Source organism: Contarinia nasturtii, unplaced genomic scaffold (genome assembly GCF_009176525.2).
Source record: "Contarinia nasturtii isolate CC-2019 unplaced genomic scaffold, AAFC_CNas_1.1 Cnas_scaffold_285, whole genome shotgun sequence".
NCBI classification, from domain to species: Eukaryota; Metazoa; Arthropoda; class Insecta; order Diptera; family Cecidomyiidae; genus Contarinia; species Contarinia nasturtii.
In genome coordinates, this window is record NW_022197640.1 from 5,966,739 (window position 1) to 5,986,076 (window position 19,338).

General features: G+C 34.2%; 2 protein-coding genes across 4 annotated transcripts in view; both read left to right on the forward strand.

Annotated features, from left to right (window-relative positions):
* The first annotated feature begins 764 nt into the window (after positions 1-764).
* On the forward strand, positions 765-3,615 carry LOC116337616. The gene is made up of 4 exons (XM_031762295.1): positions 765-1,394; positions 2,214-2,609; positions 2,702-2,849; positions 2,949-3,615. The coding sequence occupies exons 1-4, from the start codon at positions 1,304-1,306 to the stop codon at positions 3,421-3,423; spliced, it is 1,110 nt and encodes a 369-aa protein (XP_031618155.1). The 5' UTR covers positions 765-1,303; the 3' UTR covers positions 3,424-3,615.
* Positions 3,616-5,798: 2,183 nt separating this feature from the next.
* The window catches only part of LOC116337654, an 83,604-nt gene continuing 70,064 nt past the window's right edge, over positions 5,799-19,338 (forward strand). For 2 of the 3 annotated variants that reach the window (XM_031762403.1, XM_031762404.1), the window contains exon 1: positions 5,799-6,792. The gene's annotated coding sequence lies outside the window, so the exon portion shown is untranslated. The remainder of the gene's footprint in view (positions 6,793-19,338) is intronic. The other variant, XM_031762406.1, reaches the window with a different exon arrangement.

Here is a 19,338-nt window from a genome sequence, read left to right on the forward strand (position 1 = left end):
AATTAAAATTGATTATTGAACAAAATGCGACCATATGACAATGATTTTATTACATGTCCTGGGATTCGATCTCAAGAGAATGGTGTGATCAAGTGTGCAGCAAATAGTTTTCACTTCATTTCCACCGATGTAAAGAGCACAAAAAGGCATTGTTTTCATTCGATATGACTTTATCACCTGTTTTATTTTGTATAGTAAACAATATGTGAATTTCAATGAAACGTAGCAACAATGTTTCCGGCCACAATCGATTTGATTCAATGCCTCATTTCCAAGTAAATTGGTCAAATGATTCAATCGATGTGTTTTATACAGATGATGAAAAAAAAGTGCATGAAATAAAAAAACCCATATATATTAATACGAGGTATAATACTCGTAAAGAAGTTTATAGCTGTGATTAAAACAAAACAGAAAGAAAAACAAGAATTACATCGTTCAGTCGAGTGTGCGAACAGTAGAAGTCAAACAAATTCAACTCTAAACTCAGTGAATGCATGCGTGCTGCGACCATTGTTACTGCTCTTTTCTATGATATTGTGGGCTCGCGTGCGCGCATTCTTTTTTATTCGCTCTCGAATTGTTATTTCATATGGTTCCCACTGACTATAAGCATTTCCAATGCCTCGTGGACGACGACGAACACAACGACGCTGCTGTTCGTCGCTCGGCTAGCATATACACAGTGCTCACAAAAGCCATATCGTGAATGAATTACAATAATAAATTTATTTTGTGTTTGATGGCGTCACACACTCGTAGATGGATTTGTGATGTGTTCGCAAGCGACTCGACGCGATATTGAGATTTTTTTTTGGATATATTGAAATATATATACTACAAAACAAAAAAAAATAGTATGTAAACAAATATGTTCAGTTGATTCTTTGATGTAGACTGGGTTGTTTCACTGTTAAATGTCCGGAAAGTTAGTATTTGATCGCTTTTAGAAGTGGAACGAATGGCGCTCGCAGTTATTTCGTTGAAATATTTTTACACTTTTCACAGTTGTTTTTTGTCTGCTGCAACATTTTAATTGGATTATGTGTGAGATTCGTTTTTTGGATTTTATGCAAAGTTCTAATATTTTCACATATTCAAGTTGTGACATTATTTCTTGAGATTCTTAAATATCGTTGATAATTACATTCTTGGAACGTGTTTTTCGTTTTTATTTTAATGCAACCGTTATAGTTTTTTGTTGTTGTTGTCAAATCACAGTGAACACATGCGATTGGCGTTTTCTATACAATCATTTATCGCATTTAAACATAAACTGTGATATTAATGTGAACAAAGTTGAATGTTAAAAAAAAAAGAAAAAAACTCTTTAAAAATGGGAAATTACATACTTATTGAAAAAGACTCAAAAGTGATGCACAAGTGCTGGAAATGTAAGTTACTAAATCCATTTGTTTTTTTTATTGTGATTTTGAGTGTTTTTTTTCGTTTAACTTTTCTGGTAATGTCTGATGAACACATTATGAGCTCATGTAAAAATATCGTAGTAAAATTCCTTAAATGGATTATTTTGTTGGAGACACTGACATAACTTTGAATCTGACGTCGACCTTAAAACCATTCCCCAAAAACAAATTGCGTGGCACGGTAATGACATTGCTGTGTTTATAAACGAAAATCAAATCCCAGTCGATGGACAAAAATCCAATTTACTATTCATAATAAACGTTAACGATTACAAGTAGTCGAATGTTTTCGACTCTTCACCACACTACCACCATAAATCAATAAATACATTATGATTGAATTAAACAATTTCTAAATTGTGCACCGCTTGAACACTCCGAAAAGTCAGTGTGAAATGTGAAGGTCAAAGATTGACGAGAGCGATGAAAGAAGTAAGATATATATGTGATCAATTTGATTGAAAGCAATGAACGATGAACAAAAAAAACGAGAAAAGAATATAAACAACGAGACTACGGAGTAAACTCTTTTCGTGCAAAACCCACGCGCATTAGAACAAGAACACAAGTATAAATACATAATTAACTCCTTTAAAATTGTGTGGTGGAGCCGTTAATAGCATAGTTGGAATGAGATCAGAAGCAATGCGATCTCTTTCGACCATTGATTAATTCATCTGTGATAAACAAAAACAGGCGCTCAACTTATGTTTTCAAAACAAATCAATTTAATTTACATATTGTTTCCAAATTTCGATAATATCATTTGAATTAATGTTCTTTCAGGGTTAATAATCTTTTTGTTGGTTACCATTTTGATCACTTGTTTGCTGTCATCGTATGCATTCTCAGCGTTGGTTTCAAATTTTCATGACAATTGTGTGCCGGGTGCAAAATTAATGTTTAAACGTATTCCATCGATTGGCGATGCATTAACAAATGCGACCAGAGAAGATTCCGAATTTTATGGTAAAAAAGTGAATGACATGTATCACGAATTTAAAACATATTATATGTCAAAAGAATTACGTGAAATTGATGAGAACAATGCCCAACCAAAAACCCAAATCTATCAAATATTGAGCAATCGTCAAAATCTAGTACGTAGCACAACTGAACGTGCAAATCTGTCACACTTGACGGTCACCATTCCGGCAAACGATTCCGATTTCTTTTCAAATTGTAAGTACAACGCAATTGAAATATTATAAAATTGCATTCCGAAAAATAATGAAATCATGTTTCTTTCTTTCTCATTCTCACTCATTTGATAGATCAAATAAACGAAGCAAGCACAAGATGGGGTGATGCCAACACTTGTTTATTATACTACTATTTCCCAGTAATTGAAATTACAGTAACTGTCGTTTGGATTGTTTTGATCTTAATAAGTCGTCGTGAAGATGAACGAAGTGCATTCAAGTATGAACAATTCGATAATCAATTCGACAATAAAATATTTTCTTTGAATTACTTAACACAAAATCTCTTCTCTCTCTCTCTCTTTCTCTCTTTAAATAGGACAATTCATAAGGCATGGCGTCTCGTTGTTCCGGCTGTTGTATGTTTTGCCGTTTTTGCAATTTTTTGTGTCATCTATGCAGCATATTTAAACAGTCATTTGAATGATTTTTGTGATGAATTCAAGCAACATTTTGCAAACCATGAAATCCAATGTGATTTTCTAATAAATCGTTTCAGCATAAAGGATACCACTATTTTTGATGCATCGACCAATTTTCAATTGGCCAAGTGTGTGGCATACATTCGAATATTTTTATGGCTTTTAGCAGGTTTTGTAATGTTATTGCGTTGCATTTTGGGCGCCGATTTTGAAATGCAAGAAATTGAACAATGTAGCGAACAACTTGGTGCTGCCTTTGATCCAGAAACTGATCATCCCAGTCGTGTTAAGTTCATCGATGATGGAATAAGGCGATATTCACGCGAACGTGTTTATAAACCAACAACAACCGAACTTCAACGATTGGATTAACCAACAGTTTACCTCGAAATCTAATGTTTTTTTTTTAATTAATTGTTAATTTTCGGTAAGAGAAGAGAAAATATGTCGAATATGATTAACAATCGACAATTCGCATACGTGAAACTATGTTTCTTTTTTTAGATGTATATTTTATCGTTGAATATGTTTCCCTAATCGTCACTAGTCATGTATATTTTTGTGTAAAGAACTTTTTTTATAAAATTAAATGAATTTGATGTGTTTTGAACTAAAAAAAAAAAACAAATGTTTCTGGAGCTTGATTAAGCTTTCAAAACTTTTTATTCCGAGCGCAAGTTAAACCTTTCAAATGCTGGTACGTATGAAGCTTGAAAGCACTTCAAGTCACTTTTGGTCAATACGACAATTTTGTGCGTATTTTTTACCGTTATAAAGTCTTCCATACAATTCGAACGACGAAAGGCGCATTCGGAAAATGGTGCATATTTTATTGATACTTCCAGTGACCTACAATATAGGTGGATACCCACTCTAAAAATTGAATTTATTTGTCAATTTGGTACGGTCTTTCGACGAGACAAATTTTTTCAATTTTCTTTTTTGGCTAAAATCTTCCCCTGCAACTATTTTTTATGCGAATTAAATTGACTTTTGTCGGGCCTCTCTTAAAATTTTTGCCATTATTGCCCTATAAAATCTTCGACGTGCTCACATCTACAAGCTAAAAGAAAAGGGTAAGCATATTGAAGAACCAAAGATTCTTAGTGAGGTGTGACCATAGAAAAATTGTGTTTTTATCGTAAGTGAATGTTATCTTGTTCAACTCGGCTAAAAATTACCATATTCCAACTATTATTACGGAAAACATAAATGCTGTGGACAAATGTGCTATCGTAAATTAATGTTGTTAACCATAACAATGACCCATTAGTTCCGGTAAGTTTATATGATGATTAAATATACAACGCATCTTGATGCGTCTGTTTTGCACAAATGCAATCAAATGATTTATTAGACAATATTTGATCGTTTTCCTTTCATTCTTTGCGTTCATAATTCTTGATTCATATGAAATGTGTTCGCGATGCAAATTATGTGATTACATTTATCTGACGCATAATGGTAAAAATTCATTGAAAATAAGCGGTTTAAATGTCTTTGTCTTGCTATTCGATGATCATAGCATAGCATAACATAACAATACAACAGTTTTCAGTTAAGATACAATTCTTTCTCTAGGTTTTGGTTCTCGTGAAATTCCTTTTCGCATATATTTGTTATTTGCTTCCACGTTTTTCTTCTTCTGTTCGGTGCAAACAACGTTTGTATTATGATGATATTAATTCTATGCCGTTTGTTTTTCATTGTCTGTGTGGCTCTCAAAGCAGGGACACAATATGTGAGAGTGAGTGAGCAAAAGACATAAGAGACATGGATACAAGGAGGAAAATATCGTAGATTCTTTTTTAATATATATATAAATATTATAGATGGGAAACTCTATTCTATTTATATTATCTCATTGTTGGATCGCCTTAACCAAGACATCGTTATGCATGGCTGCTAAAACAATTTGAGAAGACAATCGCTACATTTTTCTTTTGCCCAAGAATACGTCTGTATCATACGTGAGCAAGATCTTTTTCTCTCTCTGTGCATTTCTCTTCCGCTGTCTCTTCGGAATGGCTGAAAAAAAAATGGGCAAGTGTCTTTGACTTGAGTGTGTGCATGAACTTTCTTTCCCCCTTTTCTCTTCAGATTTTCTTAACATTTTGATAATCGGCTTGATAAAATTTTACGCATTTCAGTTGGGGGATTGAATTGTCCAAAATAATGGCAGGTCTTATATTGATTTGCACACAAAGAAATAATACTTGCATACACATGCACATCGATTACACATGATTTTCGCAGTAGCATTATTATGCCGCTTCGAAAAATGCCGCATTCATTTAATTACAATGTGATGGTTGCAAAGCATCCAAAGGAGTGTGTGTGTGTGTGTATGTGGTGGTCGCAGAAATTGGCAACTCAACTTGGACCAATCGAAATGAAATGCATATTTTCGCATGAGAATAGAATAGAAGTACGTATAAAAATAATATCAAAACAAATACATGTACATAATGCAGCATTCAGCGTATGCTGAAAAACGGCAACATATACCGACCGCTAAACAACACAAAAATCACACATTCAGTCATTCTGCGTATATTATGCGTCCGTTGCAAAGCAGCCGAGGCAGCAAAGTGTCTGTATAATAGAGAAGCACGGTTCCGCTCGCTCGCTGTGATGCGGCAACTACAACGAAACGAAGGTGGTAGCAGCAGCAGCACCAACAGCAACAAACATAGAATAAGATTTCTGTATGATGAACTCTCGGTTTCATTTTCAGTTTTGTTTAGTTCGTCGTACAGTGAGGTTGTACACAACAATTTTCTCTCTGTATTCAACGTCCCATCATCTGTGTATATATACTCTCTTTCTTTTTATCAAACCGTTTTATTTCATATGTTTATATGGTGTGTTGCACACTTAAATTATGTGAGAGATTCTTTTAAATCGAATCCTTCGTCTGCATGACGTGCGTGTATTTGTGATTCCAAAACGAAGAAAACGAACCAAAAGGAATTCATTTTATCATTTGGTGTGCGTGGTTTTGATTTATTTATCTATTTTTTTTTCTCAATTCGTTTCAAATGTGCATTGTGTTTTAACGATTTGCGCCGACCAGTAAACGTAGCGTGCAATTAAACTTGAGTTAAATAAGTTATTGCTTATTTTTACCTTAAGTTTGGACACTTTTGAATTGGTTTGTTTCGAGCAAAGAAAAAACACACATTTTATTCCCCATATCTGTGCTTGTCAGTGTGATGATAACACATCAAATGCCAAATCATTGGAGAACACTAACAAAAGATCGAAGCGTATCTGTGCATTTTTGTTGCAATCATTCAATTCCCAAATGCATTTTCCGGTTGTTCATGTGAATTGTGCATCGTAATCAATATACGATTGAAAACAGTAAAAATAAATCGAGGAAAGAATAAACTTTTAAACAATAATTTAAATCACATTTTATCGATTGCTTAGACACATCAGCTCAAAATTTCTTTTGATCATCATCTCGAGCAACTTTCGCGATTATTCTGAGTGTAAGGAAAAAAAAAATTCGATTCGAAAAAAAATTGTGATTGTTTTTCCTTGTTATTTTCAACTATCAAGACTATCTGCAGTGCGGAACTCAATATTGAACAAATCCAATAAGAACCAAATTTAAAATTGATAAACAACCGTATTAATACAGTTGAAATAATCATTGCGGTGCATACAACTTCAATAATAAACCGGATTAAATGGATTAATTGGCTAGTAAAATAAATAAAAGCAAACAAAAAGGTAAGTATGAGTGTGTATCATCGTCGAATTATTTTGGCCATTTATGCCAAATAATTCAAGCGAATAATATAATTCATAGCAGATAATTGTTTAATTGAATGTATTGAAATGATGAGTGTGGAAAGTCGTGTGAATAATTTCGATAAAATCAAGTGATTTTTTCTCTTCATTCATTCGGCATTGATAGTATTGAAATTTATTGATTTTGTCTCAGTTGAAAAAAAAACAAGCCAATGCATTTTTCGCAGATACCGCAGTCACAATTTGAGGCCGCGATATGCATTTTAAATGAGATAAAATGGTATTATATCTATTTTATTAGGATTCTTCTTTACATTTTTTTAAATAATTAAACATTCTTTGACATAAATTACCAATTTACACAGTAGAATTTGGATTTGGAAGAGTGCAAGCAATAAATCAGGTTAACGGTCGCTTTTGGCCAAAAAAAAAAAAATATTCAAAATAAAAAAAACCGATTAGTTTTTCTTTATGATGAAATAAAACGAAAAAAAAATTACACAAAAATTCCAAGTCTTAAAACTTGTAATCAAAAGTTGGTAACCAAAAATTAAATGAATGAATTTTTTTAGCATACGCAACAGTGTACGTGAGCCAATATCAAATAAATGACCGCTTTGTTAATTCGTCAAGTAGCCAAAACGGCCTCTATTTGAGCCATGTTTCAATATTGTGTGCGTGTTGTCGTTGGTTGTTGTTTTTTTTTTATCGTCTTTGCGATATATGTTAGACGGAAAAATTCAATAAGCTACGCTTGACCAATATCAAACAAATGATGTTGTTGCGTACTTTATTCGAACACCTTTGCCCGCCACTATTCCTCTCCCGCTCTCGGCCAAGCAATTAAAACAGCACGTCGAGAAAATCAAGACGCGAAATGAAAAACCACACCGAAAAATAAGAGACACATACGTGTAAGACTACAATAGTTGGAAATAAATAAAAAGGCGTAAATTTTACGCAATCAAATTGTTTGTGGCTACTTAAACTCAGTCATTATTCGATTTATTCGTCGTCGTCGTTGCTGTTGTTGTCGTGCGCGCACATTTTGTGGCCATGTACTTCGTTCTTGTTAAAAATGAATTGGATTTAGATTTCTAGCATCGATTTGATAAACTTCAATTCGAAATTGAATATACTGTGCTGATACACAATATAATACCCATTCGATTCAATGGAGATTTTTCGCTAAAATATGACACGAATCCCAATTGAATAGGTGTGTGCTTGTGCTTACAAATTGTTCTATATCGTTATAGAATTTGATATAGTCTGTGTTGGATGTAAAGGTGCAAGAATATAACAATGATGAGGCAAAATGATGTAGAGGAAGAAGTAGAAGAAGAAGAAGAAAAAAACTTTTCCCTATGTGTCTGTCTCAATGAAACAGCGGAAATCATGATACATATATAAATATATTGTTGTATATCGACAACGGTGGCAGCAACATTTGCTACAACAATATAATAACAAAGACACGAAAATACCGTTCGTTTTCTATGTCGCGTCCGAGCTTTTGGATCATAACTGACTTTAATTATAGTCGTATGAACTGCGCGAATCTTTGTTCATATTTCACTATATGGTATATACTCCATGTACAACTATACGATAATGATTATAACGTGTTTCAAAAAAAAAAAACACCGAGTGGCATGAACATTTAAATTACCTATGATCTTGAAATTTTTGTTCGTTCTGTAATGTTAATTATAGCATGATTGAACTTATGGCAAAATTTTCTGTGCAAAAGGCACCAGAAAAATAAAGTTTTACGAGACCCATTTTCACCCATTTGAAATGAGCCGAAAATGAAATCGTTTGGCCACTGTAAAAAACAATTTAACGATGCCAAAGGCTCTTACATAATAATCAAAGACCACCGAGAATTTGATTTGTGAACGCAAATGCGAGCAATAACAAAACCTCACCCCATTCTCATGTTAAAAGCAATCAATTGCATCGCTAGAAATGCAACTGAACTTCCATTCGCTGGAAAAGAGCTGAAAAAAGCCATCGAAGAAAAAAAAATGAAAAGAAAATCCCAAAAGCTATAGCCTACACATTTCTATAGCGTATGCGCTGGAAAATTGAAAACTCATTGGTATCAATGGATGGCCACTGACCCGTAATGAATGAACGATCTTCTAATTGATGCCAAAACTAAGGCAAAAAGAGTGTAAAACATTGTAGCAATTGAAGAAATAAGAGCAAAACAAAATCAACAAAAACTAAACCAAAACTATGCTGACAATACACAGAGAAAAAAAAACTTTTACTTTTCTTCTTCTTCTTAGCGTAAAATGTTTGTAACAAATGTGCAAATTTTGTTTAATGGTTTTCTTTCTATTTACCGCATTTCGGTATCTGACTGTTCTACTATGGTTCGCGCATCGTACGCACACCAAGACCGCAGCGAGTGGACCAAGTGATGAGCGATTTCACAATTATTATGAAATAGATAGAAATGTAAAGCGAAAGAAAAAGACATAGAGGGAGAAAGAAAAAGAGCTTTGCTTCAAAGTAGCCAAATTTAAAGTCAATTCAAACTTAATTATTTGCACACGTCGTAAAATTAGCAAGCGATCATATTTAGCATTAAAAAAATGGTTGCCAATTGTAGATAAAACATTGTTGCAATTTGATCTGTGTACGATTTCCTTGTCAATTGATGCACATTCTTTTTATCGAAAGAACATGATTTTGCTTTAAACACAATATCAGTCAATAAAAATTTCATTTTATGCCAGTTGTTTATGTATCCTCTTGTTAATTAATTGAATTGGTTTTTTTTTCTTTAGACAGCAATAACTTTTTACTCGTTGATTATCAATTTCGTCGGTCCATTCAGTTGAAATCATTTTTAACTTCCTCTTGTGTATGTTTTAAGCAGAAGAAAAATGACAATAGTTGGTTTATCGTATGGTTTGGCCAATTGCTGGAGAAATTGTGGCCACTATCGGAATTAATGATGATCCTAATAAATTCTCTTCTGTCAATTTATCTCTGTATTCCTCGTCATCGTCGTTGTACATACTTTTTACATTCAATTTGTTGAAATTTGAGAAAGAGAAACACAAATGGCTGCGAGAGAGAAGTCTCTTACATGTGATTTGCATTGTGTTTTGTAAGTTTGTTTTTTTTTTATTCTTCTGTTATTCATGCTGTTGCAATAACTGCTACTGCTGTTGTTATTTCTCTTGTTAATCCCATTCATATGCTTTGTACCATATCAATAAATTGAATTTTCAAAACAAACAATCTATGGCCTTTGTTTTGGTGTTCGTTTGGATGCTACAATGGGATCGCTTATTTAAATGGACATTTATCTTTTGATACGTTCCGAAAAGAAAACGAACGCCATGGAGAAAGGGAAGAAGACTGGTTATGTTATGCTTTTTTTTATTCGTCATTTTGGTGAATTTGGAATGCAAAATGCAAACTCACAAAACGGAAACCATAACATTAAATCAAATGATTTGCTACAGATAAACGCATTCGACAAGCACTGCATTAAATAACACGAACCCGATGTGCATCGGCCCTACTACTATTGGACACCGACTTTTCTAACTCTTTTCGTTTTTTTTTTTGCAACTTTTTTTTATTTATTTCTGTAATCACTTCATTTCCTTTCATGAGTGAGGCGTCATTTTAAACCGTTATATCGGCTATTGACAACGAAACGCACACACATATATACAATAAAAAACCGTTCGATTTTAGCATGATGATCGCACTCAATTCTCATGGCCCCCAATCGAATGTGATGCACATAAACGCAAGGAAAAATGCAGCACATAAATTGAAGTCGGTAAAATTTGCGTAAATCGCTTCATTTCCCTTTAGACGATGATGGCACGGAACGGATGAGTTTCAACTGTGCATTTGCATTAGTTGCATTCAGCACGGGAAAATCCTTTTCGCATTTTTTTTTCGCCGAAAATAATGCACACTGATCGAACGCAATCAAACGATGCTTTGTGATTTGAATTCGATTGCAATAGCATGGAATATGGAAAACCATAAAAGTCACAAATTTACCGCATTCGCTTCGAATTGTTCCTTCTCCTCAATTTTGCAATGCGCTGAATTGGTCGTTTGGATAAAATTGAAACTTTGCTTATGACGTTCATAGCTAATTGCCACTTTTCTGTTGGAATCTATATTGGATTGTATTGAAACAGTTTTCATAAAATATTTTTGAGAGAATCGCACAATCACATTCGATGCGGTCAAAAAACAGCAAAGAAAAAAAAATTGCAGCATTGGTCAAAGTGGCAACGAAGAGATCGGAACGAATGCGATGTATTATACTGATTCAACAACGGTAATACTACATGTATAATTATAATTACAATGGACGCATATGAGGAGAACATAACGATAAAAGCAATATGATGATTGACGATATCCGTGAAAATTGAATATACATGAAAAACAAAAATTCAAATCAAAGAAAATTTACAATTTTTTTTTTTGTCTCAAGAAAACGATGAAGAAGAAGAAGAAACGGCGGCAAACAAAAAACACCTTGGATACTTATTGTTGTATAGAAAATGATGCGGCCATTTGATTTAATCAAATGTCTCATCTTATTGTGATGTTCTTCATTTCCCACTTTCTCACCGCATCTTGCCGTGCGGTGTGAATTGGCCTGTTGTTGCTGTTGTTTTTCTATCTTACCACATCTTTCTCTTTTGTGGCGTTATTTTGTCTAATTGTTCGACGATCGTTTTTTTTGTTTCGTTCAACTTCTTCTATTTCAACGCTCAAATAAAATGACAGACAGTGGTGCAAGTGAACACGATTGTCAGCATATCTTCTTCGCCCGAATACGGCAATGTATTTCGGTCTTTGGGCGCTTCATTTCACTGCAACACAAGATGATGACGACTACGACGATGAAGCAGACAACAGCAAGGTATAGCATTGCCAATGTGATCGAATTACTCGATCAATCAACGATTCGACTGATCATAGCCGCGCGATTGAACTCAAATTTGTTCGAATTGCCTCTGATTCACTGCCGCGCGTAAATTTGATAGAATTGCCTTTTCACTTTGTATTCACCATTGTCTACGAATGAGATCAATAATGTCAAGATTTGTATTTATTATCTATAAATTTAGTCAATTATGTTCATTTATATTACTTAATTTGTTGAGATTTCATCGTACCAGCGGCTACGCCGTGAATTTCTGCACATTATTATTATTATTTTTGTTTTGTTTGAATGTAGCAGCATTTGTGTGTGGGGTTCTGTTTGTCGGGCCGAGCAAGAGAAAGAGTTTTCGGTTTTGTTTCTTTGTTGTTGCTCCAACGTATAGCTTATCGTGAATTTTATCGGCTATTCGGTTGAAAACTTTCCATTCATTAAATTTTTTGAGTCGGTAAAACTGTTGAATCATTTTACTTTTCATGCAATTTTTTTTTTTTTTTGCCATTTCTTGGAATTAGGGTTTTAGCGCGTCAACATTGCCGACGATTAACTAAATCCCTATTTATGCCCATCGATGACCTTTCTTCTCTTTCAATTTTGGCATGTTGATTTTTCATCTTTTACTTGTGTGTGTGTGTGTGTTGTTTGCATCTATTGTCGACAAACCCGACATTTTTCACTTGATTCGATCGAGAATTTCATCGAAAAAAAGACGCAATCAATGAAAATACTCTGCACACCGAAATCGCACACAAAACTTCAACATACGAACATCAGAAATAGCCAAAGAAACATGAGTACCATAGCAAAAAACCAGTTTGATAACAAAACAAAATGCTATTGAACACATATATGTCCATTATACGACGAAATGAAGAATTTCGCGCTTTGGTGCCGTTTATTCCATGTGTGCTGTGCTGTGCGCACGTATATCGCATTGCATTCGATCCGATTTTTTACGCTTGCTTTTTGTTCATTCTCAAAATGAAATAAATCGAATCATGTTGTTATGATCTTGTCTATGATCTTTTATTCATCTCGAACTCGAAGTCATACACACACAAAGAAAATTACTTCTGCGCATAAATATTTTCCAGCTATATTTTTTCATCATATTGGACCTTTTAATCTGCTATTCTGCGCGCCACCCGTTAAAAAAGGTATTACGCAGCAGCAGTCGAAGTCCAAACAGAATAAAATAAACATAATGGGAAGTGCACGAAAAAAGACAGAGGGAGAAGAACCATGATACAAATGAGAAACTGATACGCCAGCATTTATTTACAGAAAACTTTATTGCAGTATGCAGAAAGGAAGAGAGAGAGTGAGAGCAAGGAGTGAGAGAGAAAGCAACAAATAAAACGAGAGCTGAAACCGAAAAAAAATCATTTCTGACGAGTCAAGACGTCTTTTTTTCGCCAATGCATACTATACTAAAAGACTCGCATTAAAAGAGTCAGCCATCCAGCGAACGCATGAAACGACGCACAGCATTGCATACGCCTCTGATGACCAGTCGAATATGAAAATCAAGGAACCCACAAGAACGCAGACAAATTCTCTCGATTGCATTCGATTCTCGCATAAAATGGCAAAACTATATACAATAAAAACGCATCAAACACACAAACAACGATGTGTGTAAATAAACATAAGAAAACGGGTTGAATTTGTATACGAGTGTCTGTGCGCTCGGCAATTTTGCGTTCAATATTGAAAAACCGACTATGGGCCATAAACGGAGTGAAAGAGAAAACCGCATTAAGACAAAACGAATATGACTTGGTCATTCGTACGCATTTGAAAAGAGAGTGAAAGAGAAAGAGAAAGAGAGAGAGAAAATCGTGATAAAGATATCGCAAAATAAGCTGAGGAGTGTGAGGTTTTTTTTCGTTCGGCCGCATCGTTGAAAATATGAAACAAAAATAAAACAACACCAATTCGACGGAATGCCAAGTAGAATTAAGTCCATCGCAAAGAGAAATCACAATTTTTTTTTGCTGCATGAAAAAAAAAATATGCCATGTAATCGATAATATTCGGAAATCAAATTGCATATTGCATGAACAAGAGTACTTCATATTCTTGCACACCAGGTATGGCAGCGACAGAAAGACGGCTCTTCATATAAAAATGTATACCACGCCAGAGCCTCACTCACACAAGACACACTCACACACACGCGTATGCACACAGAGTGAAAAGTGAAACAAATGAGAGGTGCGCTTGTTATTTTACAGCATAATAAAAATTTAACGAAAATGCAGCGCCGCCACCAATTATTGGTTTTTTTTGTGCTGCTCGTCTACATTTAAGGTTTTGTGATGCTGTGCTATTGTTCTATTTTACTCTTTGAGTATTGGCGTTGTTGTGCGAGCCCAAATCGCCCGCAACAACCACAAAAAATGTAAATGTAGAATATTTAAGAAAAATATACGGTGCGCACATGGTTTTATGCAGCCGCCAATTTTATGATTCTGAATTTTGCAATAGTTAACACTTGTCTTCCAACTAGCGCACACCTGATTAATTGCCACGCAAACCAATTCTCATCAAAAATGTGCATAGGATCACAGATCCATGGCACATAAATGCGGTCGCCAAAAAGAACATCGCCAATGAGAAAGACGGGGAGAGATAGACAAAAAACGGGAGATAAAACAAAATGTGAGCAAAAATGAAAACAACAAACTGGCAAATGAAATGCATGTCGTTTATTTTATGCATTCTTATTCCAAGTGCCACTAATGGAATGCAGTGCAATGTAATCCAAAGATAAATATAGTATATTTCTTGATGCACAGCATTTCATGGTTGCTTCTTGTGTAGTTTGTGTTACATGTATGCTTTCATACGGCAAAAACACAATGAGGAGGAGGCGAATGACATTGCGAAGTGCAACTTAGCCCCATGAAAAGATAAAAAAAATGCGAACAATAATTTTTGCATTTAGATTTACAGCCAGGTAATTGGCAACAGTTAACCAAATGAGCCATTTCATTCGATTTTATGTGCATTTTAGTTGTGTGTGTCATTGCATAATTCATATTGAATTGAATCAAATATGATGATTGAATCATACTTTAAGCTGTTTTTGTTGAAGAATCCATTTAAATGAAGGTTTTTAGTCGACATAAATATGACTTGATCTTTTCGTTTTATGCCTTAACTCTTGATTCTTGACAATTCGAAATTCTGCTCGAAAATTTATAGATGAACGGATGCACGAGTGTCGTAATGCACCGTGCAAATTAGAAGAAAAAAAAATAGAGTGTCTTGAGATCATTGAATGCGGAATTTGTTAGAGTTTACATCGATCGATCGATAATAAACGGGAATCGTGACATTCCAATTGTGTTGGCACATACACTATCGCTATGGTTACATACTCATCTCGTGTGCTGTTTCTTTTTTCCAAATCACAAACAATGATACATTGTAAATGGTGGATTTGACAAAAGTCAATGATTCATTTCTTTTGCTTTGGTTGCTACTACTTTCGGTCGTACCAATCCATACTGACACGCGCGCTTGCGTTTATAATGGCTTATTTGCAATCAAGTTGTTGTTTTTGTTTTTTTTTTGCTGCTAAAAAACGATGTTAATTTCTTGCAAAAATACACAATTTTTGTTTCTGTGCATAATTTTTAAGATTCGCTTAAGCGGATTAGAATGTAGGAATTTGCCATGGCAATGTGAACAAATACAAGCCACAAACGAACTGAAACTCAATCAATTTAAGTCGCAACAGTTGAACAAAAAATAAGCTCCTTTCATTATGCAGGATAAAATGACGATGATTTATTACTTTACACATCTAACAAGCATCGTTAAATCGAAATCAAAAACGAAATGTGTATTTGTGTAACATTTGTCTGGGAAACTTTTTTTTACCGTCCAATGTGCGACCACAGTCATCAATGACAAAATTGCAGCTGATCTGATATTACCGCTAAATGAGTGAACAAACGATAACGCCATTAAATTATAACTCATACCGAAATTCCATTGTCACATTAGTAATTAGCGTCGGCTTTCGCATGTAAATTTAACATAAATACAACATCAAAATGGTTCCAAGGATCGCAAACATATTTCATGTGTGAAACTAGTACATTTTATATGTGTAAAATTCCATTAATAAAAATTTTGGTAGAGACACCATTTTTTTGACGGTTTTCTTTTAAGAAATGCAAATACTTTCCGATTTAAGAATATTTTGTAAATTGAACAATGGATTCCATTCAAATACACAAGGTCATATTGATTAGATATAGGAACTTCATTGATAATGACAAATAAGTAATTCGAATTTCTTGTGTAGCATGGCGTAAAGGGGAATAGATTCAGTTTGGTGTTGTTTTAAATGAGCTTTCAAATCACTGATTAGTATAGTGAAAGAGCAAATGATCAAAACCAAAAGAAAAATGTTAACAAGAAACGTGACAATCGTGTTTGAATATGTAACGACCATTGATAAAAGAAAAAAAAATGTCATCGAAGCGCCATAGTGCATTAATTTTCGATATAGCATTTGAATGTAATGACCGCAGAAAAAAAAATGTATTTTGCATGTGCCGAATTTGAAAATGTATTCACTTATCGTGTCGTACGTCGATACCATGTGGTGGTTAAACTATCCAGTCTAACATAATTTTATCATCGAAATATATATATATATATAACCTACTTCAAACGACGAAGAAAACAAAGTCGCAAAGCGAAATTACTTGTGTATTTAGCAAACGAGATATACATGAATCATGATCAATGTAAGTACCAAAGCAGATCAATGAAAAACACACACAAACAAACAATTCACCAAAAAAGCGAACTTCGCCAGAGTTTCTTGAAGTTGATAAACGGGAAATTTATAAAGATATATTCTCCCGTTCCGTTTGAGTTTTTGTTTTGTTTGCTTTAATGTAATGTAACAATGGCTTTAATGTATCACCGATGTGTATCACAAAATGAGCATAGAATGAACATTTGAATAAAATGCTGCTTGTTCCGAATGAAATCCATTATAATTTAATGAGAAAAAGAGAGCATGCATCTAGCGTGCGACATTTCAAAATCGAAGGCTTCGTACTGTCTTCTGATCGATCGCTCGACTTACCCAATCGATGTAAATATTCTTCACCTCTTTGGTTTTCTTTACACACTTGAATTTTATGCCCTGTACATGTCTATTTTCCGTTTTCACCTCAAAATGTGCCATTTTTTCGTTTCTTTCACTGTATTTTATTTTTTATGTTTTAATTGAACAATGTTTTAACCTAAACATATTTATTCTCTTTCCATCTCTTTATTTTCCCTCTTTCATTTTGAATTTGTGTCATTTTGGCCACAAAATAAACCATACAATTTTCGATTTGAATCGAAAGAAAGTGGGTATTTAAACATCGGGATTGAAGTGGGATACGTGAGATGCGCACAAAAGAAGCATTTACATCCAAACAGTTTGGAAGTGTTTGGACCGAACCGAAATCGAATAAAAAGGGAAAGAAATGATATTATTTTATGGTGCTACACAATATCTATCACCTACCGTGCACCAATGTGAGCCCAATATATTGCATTATTTATGATCGAAAGAAGCAAATTGAACGGCATTCGCCAGCCGTAAACACACATATAGCGCACAATGATTGCACCAAACAAATTCATGAGAAAATCTATCGCTAAATTGGAAAATTGAATAATCCATCGCGGCGGTATTTTCATTTCGAAAAAAAAAAACATTTCGCAACGAAACACTTTCAAATTTGAAATGAAGAGAAACTAGAAGCAGCACAAGAGAGCAGAGAGAGAGAGAGAAAATACAGCGAAAAGATAACCCACGGCAAAATGTCACACAACAATAGCGGTTCTCTCCGGGACACCATTCAAAACATGATTTTCGCCGTTCGTGAATCAAACTTGTTCTGAAAAGTACTTCATTCGTTTCGGAAATTTAATATGTATAAATAAAAACATTTTAATCAAACGATTTCTTCTCGGCAGAGAATTTGCATACAAAATCAATTGACAGTGGGAATTGAGATGAAAATATAGAATAGAAAATTATTGGTTGAAAGCGAATATTTGCAAAGCGATTCATGTGAGTGTAAATGTATTCAAAAGCCTACAACGTGGGACTATCTAATGAAATCGTTACATTTTCCAACAACAATTATTCGATACGACGACAATCTGCTCTTCAACTTTATGCGTGCGCGTTGACAAAACGAAATGCGATCAAATGCAACTTACCAAACAAGCCGATATCCTATAAAAGACAAATAATAAAAAAATAGATAAAATTACGCGCCTCACTTGAACGATCGATTCACGTTTAAAATCTTGACATCGTCTTCATTGTAACTTGTACCTATAGCGTATCGTCTGCATTGTATGTGAAATGCGCCAGTTTTGTAAAAGTCCGGGTCATAGTAGAATATCAGCTTTATTTTATGCATATAGTATGCATATTATGTTCATAATTCACTGCATTTTCTATTCATAAATAATATTTTCTTTCGTTGAATACAATTTAATTGCATAATTATGGCTTATTTTTCATGGTAGCCGTTTTTTTCGGGAAATTTATTTGCAAACCGACTACACCGCGTCATTTTCTACATATGCATGGTGTTTTTGTTAGTTCTTTTTTCTCTCTCTATCTTTTCGTGCCCATGAACAGTTATGGCAATAATAATATTAATGATTACCACTTTATCTAGGAGGTTCGGCTGTGGCGACAGATATAAATAAAATCGGTAGCGGTGAATGCCAGTGACACTTGTTTAATTTATGCACATCGCGAATGCAATGTAATCTGAACAATGCACAGAGAGACACACATACACACACGCGCCATCATCGTCAACATTTTCGGCAGCACTTCGTAGTGAATGCGATGAAGAAGAGAGGCAAAATAACATTGTTGCAAATTACGAGATTATACCGCCGACGAATAACATCGCATAAATGAAGCGTTTGGTGTGTTTACATTTTTTTATGTCTCTTTCTCTCCATCTGTCTGCTTCATACGTTAATGATTTTCGGTGAAAATAAACATTTCGCAATATTTTACATTTCTCGAGTAAATGGGCAACAACAACAATAAGAAAGAAGAAAAAAGAAGAAGAAGAAACGATTCGCAATCACATTGAGGGAAACAAAAGACTTGCATTAATTTTGCAATGAATGCAAACAATGGGACGGTATATTCAATCGTTTTTACTTCTGGATTGCTGACGTTCTTCACCATACTGATTACCATCGATTGCATCGTACAGAGAACACCATTTATGTGTTTATGAGCATCACATGAGCTTATTTCGCAAATCAATACAAAGTGACGACGATCATGACGGTACTGTTCGACCGAAAACAACAAAATGAGTGTACATTTTATGTAACACAATTGAAATTGAGCACATTTCACAAAAAAAATATATTACCCTATACCTATTCATCAATATTCGGTAGAAAAACAGCATTATCACTTGTTGAGATCAATTGATATACTGTGCAAAGAAAATGAGAGTGTTGCGTGCAAATATTGGAAGAAGAACTCTGGTAAATAAAAAAAAGAC